Genomic DNA, 13425 nt, shown 5'->3' on the forward strand with positions numbered 1-13425 from the left:
GGCATATCAAACAAATGCTAATCCACTGATTCATTACTTCAAAAATATAATACCTTGTTACATTGTACCAGACAGTCAAGCCACATGGTGACTAGCCCCTGTTGATTGTGTTTGGTTGATGAAGTTGACATTTTGTATTGTGTTTGGTTGATGCAAGTGGACATTTTGTATTGTGTTTGGTTGATGAAGTTGACATTTTGTATTGTGTTTGGTTGATGCAAGTGAACATTTTGTTTTAATCCCTCATCTGCTATGTTCATCTACGACACCCATTTTAAGGTCATTCATTTTAATCCCTCATCTGCTATGTTCATCTACGACACCCATTTTAAGGTCATTCATTTTAATCCCTCATCTGCTATGTTCATCTACGACACCCATTTTAAGGTCATTCATTTTAATCCCTCATCTGCTATGTTCATCTACGACACCCATTTTAAGGTCATTCATTTTAATCCCTCATCTGCTATGTTCATCTACAACACCCATTTTAAGGTCATTCATTTTAATCCCTCATCTGCTATGTTCATCTACAATACCCATTTTAAGGTCATTCATTTTAATCCCTCATCTGCTATGTTCATCTACAACACCCATTTTAAGGTCATTCATTTTAATCCCTCATCTGCTATGTTCATCTACGACACCCATTTTAAGGTCATTCATTTTAATCCCTCATCTGCTATGTTCATCTACAATACCCATTTTAAGGTCATTCATTTTAATCCCTCATCTGCTCATGTTCATCTACAATACCCATTTTAAGGTCATTCATTTTAATCCCTCATCTGCTATGTTCATCTACAATACCCATTTTAAGGTCATTCATTTTAATCCCTCATCTGCTATGTTCATCTACAATACCCATTTTAAGGTCATTCATTTTAATCCCTCATCTGCTATGTTCATCTACAATACCCATTTTAGGTCATTCATTTTAATCCCTCATCTGCTATGTTCATCTAGAACACCATTTTAAGGTCATTCATTTTAATCCCTCATCTGCTATGTTCATCTAGAACACCCATTTTAAGGTCATTCATTTTAATCCCTCATCTGCTATGTTCATCTAGAACACTCATTTTAAGGTCATTCATTTTAATCCCCTCATTGCTACATGTTCATCTACAATACCCATTTAAGGTCATTCATTTTAAGCCCTCATCTGCTATGTTCATCTACAATACCCATTTTAAGGTCATTCATTTTAATCCCTCATCTGCTATGTTCATCTAGAACACTCATTTTAAGGTCATTCATTTTAATCCCTCATTGCTAAGTTCATCTACAACACCCATTTTAGGTCATTCATTTTAATCCCTCATCTGCATGTTCATCTACAATACCCATTTTAAGGTCATTCATTTTAATCCCTCATCTGCCATGTTCATCTACAATACCCATTTTAAGGTCATTCATTTTAATCCCTCATCTGCCATGTTCATCTACAATACCATTTTAAGGTCATTCATTTTAATCCCTCATCTGCTATGTTCATCTACAACACCCATTTTAAGGTCATTCATTTTAATCCTCATCTGCTATGTTCATCTACAACACTCATTTTAAGGTCATTCATTTTAATCCCTCATCTGCCATGTTCATCTACAATACCAATTTTAAGGTCATTCATTTTAATCCCTCATCTGCTATGTTCATCTACAACACCCATTTTAAGGTCATTCATTTTAATCCCTCATCTGCTATGTTCATCTAGAACACTCATTTTAAGGTCATTCATTTAATCCTCATCTGCTATGTTCATCTAGAACACTCATTTTAAGGTCATTCATTTTAATCCCTCATCTGCTATGTTCATCTACAATACCATTTTAAGGTCATTCATTTAATCCCTATCTGCTATGTCATCTACAATACCCATTTTAAGGTCATTCATTTTAATCCCTCATCTGCTATGTTCATCTACAATACCCATTTTAAGGTCATTCATTTTAATCCCTCATCTGCTATGTTCATCTAGAACACTCATTTTAAGGTCATTCATTTTAATCCCTCATCTGCTATGTTCATCTACAATACCCATTTTAAGGTCATTCATTTTTAATCCCTCATCTGCCATGTTCATCTACAATACCAATTTTAAGGTCATTCATTTTAATCCCTCATCTGCTATGTTCATCTACAACACCCATTTTAAGGTCATTCATTTTAATCCCTCATCTGCTATGTTCATCTACAATACCCATTTTAAGGTCATTCATTTTAATCCCTCATCTGCTATGTTCATCTACAATACCCATTTTAAGGTCATTCATTTTAATCCCTCATCTGCTATGTTCATCTACAACACCCATTTTAAGGTCATTCATTTTAATCCCTCATCTGCTATGTTCATCTACAATACCCATTTTAAGGTCATTCATTTTAATCCCTCATCTGCTATGTTCATCTACAACACTCATTTTAAGGTCATTCATTTTAATCCCTCATCTGCTATGTTCATCTAGAACACTCATTTTAAGGTCATTCATTTTAATCCCTCATCTGCTATGTTCATCTACGACACCCATTTTAAGGTCATTCATTTTAATCCCTCATCTGCTATGTTCATCTACAATACCCATTTTAATGTCATTCATTTTAATCCCTCATCTGCCATGTTCATCTACAATACCATTTTAAGGTCATTCATTTTAATCCCTCATCTGCTATGTTCATCTAGAACACTCATTTTAAGGTCATTCATTTTAATCCCTCATCTGCTATGTTCATCTACAACACCCATTTTAAGGTCATTCATTTTAATCCCTCATCTGCCATGTTCATCTACAATACCATTTTAAGGTCATTCATTTTAATCCCTCATCTGCTATGTTCATCTGCAACACTCATTTTAAGGTCATTCATTTTAATCCCTCATCTGCTATGTTCATCTACAATACCCATTTTAAGGTCATTCATTTTAATCCCTCATCTGCTATGTTCATCTACAATACCCATTTTAAGGTCATTCATTTTAATCCCTCATCTGCCATGTTCATCTACAATACCCATTTTAAGGTCATTCATTTTAATCCCCTCATCTGCTATGTTCATCTACAACACTCATTTTAAGGTCATTCATTTTAATCCCTCATCTGCTATGTTCATCTAGAACACTCATTTTAAGGTCATTCATTTTAATCCCTCATCTGCTATGTTCATCTACGACACCCATTTTAAGGTCATTCATTTTAATCCCTCATCTGCTATGTTCATCTACAATACCCATTTTAATGTCATTCATTTTAATCCCTCATCTGCCATGTTCATCTACAATACCCATTTTAAGGTCATTCATTTAATCCCTCATCTGCTATGTTCATCTAGAACACTCATTTTAAGGTCATTCATTTTAATCCCTCATCTGCTATGTTCATCTACAACACCCATTTTAAGGTCATTCATTTAATCCCTCATCTGCCATGTTCATCTACAATACCCATTTTAAGGTCATTCATTTTAATCCCTCATCTGCTATGTTCATCTACAACACCCATTTTAAGGTCATTCATTTTAATCCCTCATCTGCTATGTTCATCTACAATACCCATTTTAAGGTCATTCATTTTAATCCCTCATCTGCTATGTTCATCTACAACACCCATTTTAAGGTCATTCATTTTAATCCCTCATCTGCTATGTTCATCTACGACACCCATTTTAAGGTCATTCATTTTAATCCCTCATCTGCCATGTTCATCTACAACCCATTTTAAGGTCATTCATTTTAATCCCTCATCTGCTATGTTCATCTACAACACTCATTTTAAGGTCATTCATTTTAATCCCTCATCTGCTATGTTCATCTAGAACACTCATTTTAAGGTCATTCATTTTAATCCCTCATCTGCTATGTTCATCTACGACACCCATTTTAAGGTCATTCATTTTAATCCCTCATCTGCTATGTTCATCTAGAACACCCATTTTAAGGTCATTCATTTAATCCCTCATCTGCTATGTTCATCTACAATACCAATTTTAAGGTCATTCATTTTAATCCCTCATCTGCTATGTTCATCTACAATACCCATTTTAAGGTCATTCATTTTAATCCCTCATCTGCCATGTTCATCTACAATACCCATTTTAAGGTCATTCATTTAATCCCTCATCTGCTATGTTCATCTAGAACACTCATTTTAAGGTCATTCATTTTAAGCCCTCATCTGCTATGTTCATCTACAATACCCATTTTAAGGTCATTCATTTTAATCCCTCATCTGCTATGTTCATCTACAACACCCATTTTAAGGTCATTCATTTTAATCCCTCATCTGCTATGTTCATCTACAACACCCATTTTAAGGTCATTCATTTTAATCCCTCATCTGCTATGTTCATCTACGACACCCATTTTAAGGTCATTCATTTTAATCCCTCATCTGCTATGTTCATCTACGACACCCATTTTAAGGTCATTCATTTTAATCCCTCATCTGCTATGTTCATCTACAGTACTGAGGTCACAAATGCTAGTAAAACCCAGTTAAAGAACAAAAGGCCCCATCTAACACAATTTCAATGGCTTTGACCATTAGAAAATAACTCAACAAAACCACATTCCTACATGTGATTTTCATGGGCTTATCTATATGTAGTAGCTAAGACAGGCACAGCATTGGTGATATTCAACTACTGGATGGGATAGTGTTAGTGTTTGTCACAGCATGTGTGTCATACACTTTAAATTACAATTTTCCTGGTACCTTGACATGTTTCTGTTGATTTTGACTTGACCTGAAGAAGGTCCCACAGGCACTCCTTGCTACTTTGTGAGCTTACTGTAAGTAAAGTGTACTCAAATTGTACATAAACGATACTCGCCAATTGTATGTCAATAACTGTTCTACAAGAAAGATATGCCTTTCCCTCCAGTTTTCTAGGTACCTTGACCTGAAGAAGGTCGCACAGGCACTCCTTTTTGAGCTAACTGTAAGTAAAGTGTACTCAAATTATATGTAAACTACACTCCAATTGTATGTAAACTGTTCTGCAATAAAAAAAAGCCATTCCCTCCAGTTTTTGAGCCATTTGCATGTACTAGGGCTCTAATCTAATTAAGTATACAACTGCACAACCTCATTTCATGACCCAAGGCACTCTACGTTTTTGCTCAATGTAATGAGTCCAGCTGGCATCAACCACGCATACAATGCTTGGTTACAGGCAGCACTGTGTGTGTGAGAACACAGTAATACACTGAATCCATAGTAGCTGAGCTTCCTATCTGAACTGTTATAAAAACAAAATTGAACCACTGCTACGACAGAAAAACTATCAGGTATCAAAGTTTAAACCCTATGAACATGCAAATGTATTATTTAGATGCAAAACACAAAACTATCAATATTTCATTTTTGTGTGTCAGAAAAGACAATTTTAACCTTTGTAGGATGTTTTTGAAGCAAGAACATACAGGTAATTGTTGTGAATTTGCATACCGTACCAGAACAATACACTTCATTCAGATTACAGGTCATGTAACCTTTACTAGATTGCGCACCTATCAATGTTTTCCAGGGGAGAAACAATGGAAACTGATCAGCAGTCGGATCCCGAGACAGAGGAATTTGATTACCACAATATGCCTGGCAGGAAGAATTTAACAATGCCAAGCCCTACATTATCTACATTTAGCCTCTATTTTCCAAACCCTTAGGTATTTGACATAATTTTGTGTCCTGCGGGTGGGGAATTTGACATATGGCTTAGAAAAAAAATGTCAAATTCCCCTGTTAGGCCTACACCCCTCCCCCACCTACATGTATCTTGGAAATCATTGGTAGGTGCATAGGTGCAAATATTATGCTGTTGTGTTTGAAAGGTGTTACCAGCATCTGTTTACCACTGACAAGTGAATTATGTAATATACATGTACATCTTTGAAAATTCAATGAGCTTCCATAATGCACACAGTTAATTACATCCATATACATTCTGTCTGAGCACTGACAAGTACAAAGAAAGCATTTCCCATTTTGGACATGGCTGCCATTTTCAGTTTCTTTCAACATACCGGTACATGTACATGACGGACGTGAGCGACATCTGAGAGTTTGATTTCTTGGAAGTGACAATGGATGGAATTTCTTAAAAGCAAACATCACATCACCAACTGTGATGATACACACAGTCAATCAGAACTAGGCATGTACATATTTACTTCTCAAAATATTATTATCATCTGTCTGGTTGGGAAACAAAGCCCATCAAATGTCCAAGGAAGTCTAATCTCTAGGTTTTCTTGTTGTTTCAGCTTGATAGACAATACATTTGAAGTGAAAATTAGCTACATTGTATTCTTCAAGATGGTGCCCATTTAACCTTCTGATCAACTGCACTTCCATGCAGTTCCATAAATTTGCATGGTAACTGTTGCTTTTCGTGTTTTTTTTTCATATACACAGAACTGGTAACCTCAAAGTCCTACCATCATTTTAGAATCACACATGATTAAACCAAACTTGATAATTAGCAAAATAATACGGAAACATGATATCCACCGCACAAGTGATTCTGTTTGGGCCTCACAACTTTAAACTAAACCTACCCATTTCAGAGTCCATGGTATACATTAATTTACATTTCCATGACGATTAATCAAATTCACACAAATATTTACTTGACAAGTTGTACGAGGTTTCAGAGAAAGACTTTGCATAAATTTTCATTTTCAGCAAATATGGCATATTCGAGGATTCACAGCACAGTGTGATCAATTAGCTCATTTTGAGCACGTTTCTGATGCCAGCGCTGAATGTGATGAAATAAGTGGCCACGGAAATGAATGCTGAAAACGTCCAAGAGTATAAGGTAATGAGGTAAAGTTTGAGACGAAGCACGATGGAAGCTTTATGCTGCAGTTGACGTGCACAGATAACGATCAGATGAGGAATTGAAATGATGATGCTGCATTTAATCGGGTCACTGGCAAATCAAATTGTGTGCTCAGTTCATAGCTTTTTCCCAGGGTCCGGAAAATTACGACTGGGTAAAGAGAAACGAGGTCTAGGCCCGTGAATTAATCAGCCTGTTAATGATGGTGATTACTATAATGTCTTCTTGGGGGAAGGGGCAAACGACGGTGTCTGAAAATTAGGTCAGAAATAGCATTCATCATATCATATTATTCATCAAAGCCGTAATCATCATCATCATCATCATCATCATCATCATCATCATCATCATCACCACCACTACAAACTGGCTACCATCACAATTATTGTTATCATTATGATCAACATCAGTATATCAAGCGTCACCAACATTGTTGACAACTATTCACATCATTATTACCATCACAACACACTATTGTCTGCCTAATCATCGGTAGAGAAACCGTCACAGAAGATGAAAGAACAATCATAAATAAATGTAACCTATTCAAACCTGGACTAAGCTTAATACATTAACACATGATACACAAAGCATCACTTTTAATATACTTCCCTCCATAAACATAAACATGTACATCATTCGATAAATGTCGGTGGCTTAGATTTGTAAGCTCTGATGATAACATTTCCGACACCTCGTTTCTCTCTGACCTGTACTTACAAATGATATACACAAACCATACAGGTAGTGGTGTGACCTTATCTATATGATGGCTGTTAATGCAAGCAAGGATACAGTAACACTATGACTCCCTGGTATCATTTAAATATCCAGGGTTATAACCAGAACAGCAAACAGTAGAAATGAGGAAGTGGCCATCCTGTAGTAATGTACCTACAGTTCAAGTGGCAATATTTTTTTGTGGTACACCTTTTTTTGTCAACATATTTGTTGTACAAGTAATTTGCAAGGTTTTGTCTTTGTCTCCACCAAACAGCTATAAATTCCACAGGCACATATGGAACTATATAACTGCAAATGTTTAAGTTTGAAGCTATGTTTAATGCAGTGAAGTACTGTTATTTTATGTTATCCCTTTTGAAATTGCCTGAAACGTTGATTCAGAGTGTATATGCATTACACTGGTAAAACAATTGTTTGGGAAATTAGCAAAAACTGATTTGATAAAAGGTCTTCAGGCCAGGATGATGGAGCTGTTTAATTTTGGGTGTGGCTTAAGGTAGATGCACCTCAGGGACAGATATTTGGACTCAAAATTTTTACAATGCCCTTATGATCTACTACTTGTTGGCGCTCATTTAAAAAGCTCTTGGAGAAAGAAAATTTCCAGTTTTTCGAATATCAAAAATTTCATTTTTCCCCATGGAGTTAATACAGGGATGGTGGCCATTTTAAATTTCAAATATCGGTGAACGTTAGATAATTTGTTTCTCTAGTACCAAACTTTGCATGGTGGTCCCTGATTTTTACTGTTGATTTTGTACGAGAATGGTTGAAAGTTTCATTGAGGAACGTTTGAGCAATAAGTCTTTCACTCTCGAGGTGCATTTACTACCGGTACCTTGAATATGGAATGTTATAACCTCTACATACCCTTATTTGCCCCTTGTCTTTTACAGTGCATAACAAGGAACAACAAAAGTTTAAAATCACATATTCCGCACACTATACTTACTCTTTCGGAAAAGGGATGGGTTGTAGCAGATTTGCAAGGTTTGGCAGCCAGTCATCATACTCTGCCCTGTAGGTGGTGAAAATAGCCCACGATTAAAAAACTGAATCAATTTAATTCTTTCAGGTTATGCATGACTCGAGAATAACAAGAACGTTTCTGTTGTTGAGACAGCCAGTTACAGTTTGCGGACAGGTATTTTATTAAAGATGGCTGACCATATGTCGCCAGCAATGACTGATATGCGTACAAGTACAAAGCATAATATTTCAAATTTTATTGTACCAGCATTGTTTTGCATCACTTTGGAATTTTGAATGAAAAGTTTTAGGAATGGGCAGAAAGGAAAGCTATACTGCTGGCTTCAAGCTTTGAACCGCTTCTTCTCTGCCTTTTCCCCGTTCTCAATGCAGCCGAGATCTGACGTCAAAACTTTGAGTTTTCAAAATGAAAAGATTCAATGTCAGATGTTGTACAGATTTTGATTGCTCACATCGAAACTGACATTACGATTTTACCATAGATGATATATCTATTCAAATGACGAGGAACAGAAACAATTTCATTATAATGAGCTGAAAATGGGGAACTTAAAAGTGATTGAACAGTTGTACTTTGCACTTTGTTCACTGTCTCACTGCTAAGCTTTCAACATGTAAGGACAATAAATTTTCTGATGGTCAAACTAATGGCAAGAGCAGTTCCATTGTAACCTCAGACAGCAGGAATATAACATCTTTGAACTGTAGAGGTTTAGTACGATTGCACTGGAGAAGAAAAGACTAAAAATGTTTTCACTGAGAACAACACCCATCCGAGGACCAGATGAACACCTTTACGTTTAACATCTTCAACCCCGATTCCTTGTAAACAGGTCCATATTCATCATTGATATCAATGGCCTTGGGTTAAACCATTGAGGTGGGAGGGTTAAAAGACCAAAAAGCAACTCACATAAACTTGAGGATAGTAACAAAACACATCATCAGCTCTTCATCCGTGATTTCATTCTCTTCTTCCACACATAGTCCTTCCATACGGATACCACGCAGGCTAACTCCACGGCTTCCACCTGAAGTATTGCACCTATAAAACGGCACCGGAGTAAGAAAATCAAGAATTTCTCAGTATTTTCCTCCTCAATTCAGAATTAGCGTTTCATTACAGTTGCTTTGCTTGTCCCAATATAGCATAATGCCCCGGGATGATCCAATCCTAGACATTCTTTAATCCAATTTATTCAGTAAATACAGGATACATTAGGGATGAAGACAAACCAGATCACCTTCTCCCATTACAGGCAAAACTATTCAACATTGAACACACCACACAATAGAGGCAATGGTTTAGCAATAACTTGCTTTAAAGTTTGCAAATCTGATGTTGAGTCTTCTCACTTTATATAAAAATTTAAAACTCAATCTCCACAAGTTACATGTAAAGGAATCTGTTCTATTGTTTCATTTCACTGTTGTTGTTTTCTTAGATCATGAAAGGTATTGTTTTTTTAGACTTGCCTAGCATTAAAATTACGAATACATCCAGTCATCTCTCTTTCTTTCTTTGTGGGGTTTATTTGTAAACAAATTGCTGTTTACATTCATATTTTCAAATTTTTGCCACAATAAATAATATTTCATCCATCAGTTCACATTGAAATCAGACAAAGAACACTTTTTCAAACAGATCAGAATTAATTTCCAGAGGGCAAGAGAAGACCTGTACCTTTTCCTACAATGTTTTATTTCACATACGACTGATTCCTTTCCTAAATCTGAAACATATTTTTTGCACGGAAGACAAAACAAAAGACTTTTAAATAGTTGGCAAATCAAGATGTATCACAAAGAGGGAGCCACACACACACCTACGGCCACCAAGAGACCTACTTTTTTCTGGAGCCGTTTTAAAATAACTCTTTTTTGTTCAAGTCACTCACCTATCCCTATCTTCAAAATATGAATAAACTGACGCTAGGCAAACAGACACCAAGTTTGGCAACACACGAGGGTGCGGACATGTACTGGCTGGTCCATGCATTCTGCAAATATGAAAAAAGAAAACTAATCATTTTAACAAAATAACGCTACAGGTAATTGTTGCACAAAGACCTGTTTGAAAGATAAGATTCAGAATTGATTCAAGTAAAAGCACTCAGCCTTGAGATCTGATGTCAACAGACAGACAGACAGACAGACATACAAACAGTCAATAGAATACTTATATCGTATCAGAAATCAAATTTGACATCACACAGGGGAGCTAAAGTAATCTATTTGACCTTAAAATATAGCATTAAATATAAAAAATCCAGAGTTATATATAGTTGCTGTCTACGCACCCAATATCAAGTAGCCCCCAACAGTACATGATATAAACGCGTACCATTGTGGTTTACATAGGAATCAAAGTATTTAACTCTCCATAGATGCAGTTCTCTCCCATGGCCAACAAAAATTGCATACAAAGACTGTGTGTCAATTGTATACTTTCACACTGACACAATACCACAGCTTATCACACTATGAACGCTTCAACAAATTCTATGCATAAGGATGTGAATTCAATAACAACTTCTATGCATAAAGATATTAATCTTACACAGGCTTGAGTTGACCATTAGTAACCCTCTACAATTTTCAGCGTGAATTCAATTAATTTCGCTATTATGTTGAGGTCAATGCAATTACTTTAACTATGTTTAGCTGTCTGCGTACCTCAAAACTACAAAACTGCCCTAGATGTAAACCGTACAAAGATCCAAGGATAAATACACGAGGGTACAATTTCTGTCCCATGTTTTCAGCCCTACCCTACTGATAAAAACATAAATATTATGCAAAAACAAATTTATGTGAATTTTGTTTTTACTCTCCGGTGAGCCAAAAAATTAAATGCCTCGAAACAAAGTCTTTCCTTTTAACGTACACCCAATGTCAAAATATTAAACACTATACCTATGAAATGGAATAGTCCGTTGCCAGGGATACAGCAAGAGTGATGGAAAATAAGAATGCGTCAACAAGAACCATGTTATTTACATATGCTTAAGATTCACCTGCAGATTAGGTAGGTCTTCACTGTGACCTCTGACCTGCTCTGGAAACATAATATGACTGCCTTGAGTCTGAGCTACTGTGAGAAACAACATCCAGGACTTAAAAAAAACAAGAGTTCGTATTACAAAATCATGAAAGACACCTATAAAGGATTTTGTGCACTTTACTTTGTGCATGAATATTGTATGTTGTTTACAGTCAGATAAAAAATTTTATTTTAAATTATCCTGAAAACATGATTTTAGGTAAAAGTGTAGCTAAAAAATTGTCTTTACATGCATATAGTTAAAACATCATAGAATGCATGAACGAAATATCACAGTTTGTTTTCCATCAATTCATAAACAAAAATATTTTAAATTATTTTCCACAAAAAATTCATAACAGGGCCTAGCTTTCTATGCAATCAACTGCTATGACTCCCTTTAGAATTTTACGTCATAAATTTCACCCTTTCTCTACCGTTTATCAGTGTAACCTTTTGTTTTCTGTGGGAAGTTGGTGCTGCAGAATAAAAGGTGTGAGAAGGCTGTACTACTGTTTTATCTGAAAGTGAAGATGTTGTATCTAAACCACTGACATGCAGCATATTTCGTTTTCAATTTTTGCTTTTTTTGGGAGAGGGGGACGTAATGAGAAGATAATGCACAGAAGGTACTGCTGGCGGGTTGAAGACGAACAGACATCACGATCTCACACTGACTGACGTCATTTCAAGGGTGGCCTGTGCGAACGGTACAACTACTGAATAAATCATAGGCTAGCCTGGCAGATTAAGCAACTAATTCAGATGCACAGTTAAATTACCCTATTATTCCCAGCAGTTTTTCTTATGTTCACATTTTTTCCCTTTTTGTATCCTTTCGGTTTTCCACCACATGCTGATTTGAACAAAAAAAGGATAGACAAGTCTACCAGCATATGAAAAATGTTCATCTCTGTGCACCACCTGATTTGTGAGGGGGAAGTCCTTCCCACCAGAGGTAAAATGACCTCACATTTGGTTGTCTTTTCATGTCTTTCATTTCATATTTTTCAAACAGCTGGGGGCTGTCTGCATAGATAATAAAATAAGGGTCTTGTTGGCAGTCCTCACCAAGGGAAAGTGTAAAGAGTACACCTATGCTTTTCCTCTTTCCACAGACCAACACAGATTACAGCTTTTAAATTATTTTAACCACTTCATTGCGTTCTATGAAGATAAGACCGACACCACACAAAACCAAGGACTTTAATTTGTTACTTCGCTTTTTTACATGGCTTAAGGATCACATTTCGCTTAAACTATATCGCTTCTTGTTTAAATTTGATGCCTAAATGACATGTAAAAATTTGCCTTCAAAAGCCTATGTACAATAGAAGTAATGTAAATACTATACATCACATCTGGTAATTGGCTGCATGAACATGTTTCAAGGCTTCATGGATTTATAAGTATTGTTGACGGTTTCAGGTTGAACTTCCAAAGGGAAAAGCTAATCACCACTAGCAGAAAACAAATATTATTTCATGTCTCCTATATCCAATGTTGTGTACTGCATAGGATTCAATAGTAACTTGTAAAAGACGTCACGGGGCCGCATTGTCATCCTACGACGGAAAATGAAGCGGAGCTAGCTTCAACTTGACAACTTTGGGATTTCAAAATGTTCAAAATAAATACAGGTTTTACATGGAAAATTCAGTTTTTAAAAATTATGCATGAAAAATTCAATAAACCAAATGACAATGATTTCAATATATCTATATGTCATTCAATGAGAATTATTCTATTTTTCGCAGATTTTCATGTAAAATGGAAAAAACATATGATTGTCATTTGCAAATAAA

The 13425-nt window shown here is 35.8% G+C and overlaps 1 protein-coding gene across 4 annotated transcripts in view; it reads right to left on the reverse strand.

Annotated features, from left to right (window-relative positions):
- Positions 1 to 13425, reverse strand: part of LOC139147780 (C-Maf-inducing protein-like) — a 95816-nt gene that overhangs the window by 17254 nt on the left and 65137 nt on the right. For all 4 annotated transcript variants that reach the window (XM_070718983.1, XM_070718982.1, XM_070718981.1 and 1 more), the window contains exons 7-9: positions 10476 to 10577; positions 9491 to 9622; positions 8540 to 8605 (exon numbers count right to left, since the gene is read on the reverse strand). In XM_070718983.1, the coding sequence (XP_070575084.1) occupies positions 8540 to 8605; positions 9491 to 9622; positions 10476 to 10577 (300 nt within the window). The remainder of the gene's footprint in view (positions 1 to 8539; positions 8606 to 9490; positions 9623 to 10475; positions 10578 to 13425) is intronic.

This window comes from Ptychodera flava, chromosome 13 (assembly GCF_041260155.1).
Source record: "Ptychodera flava strain L36383 chromosome 13, AS_Pfla_20210202, whole genome shotgun sequence".
NCBI lineage: Eukaryota > Metazoa > Hemichordata > Enteropneusta > Ptychoderidae > Ptychodera > Ptychodera flava.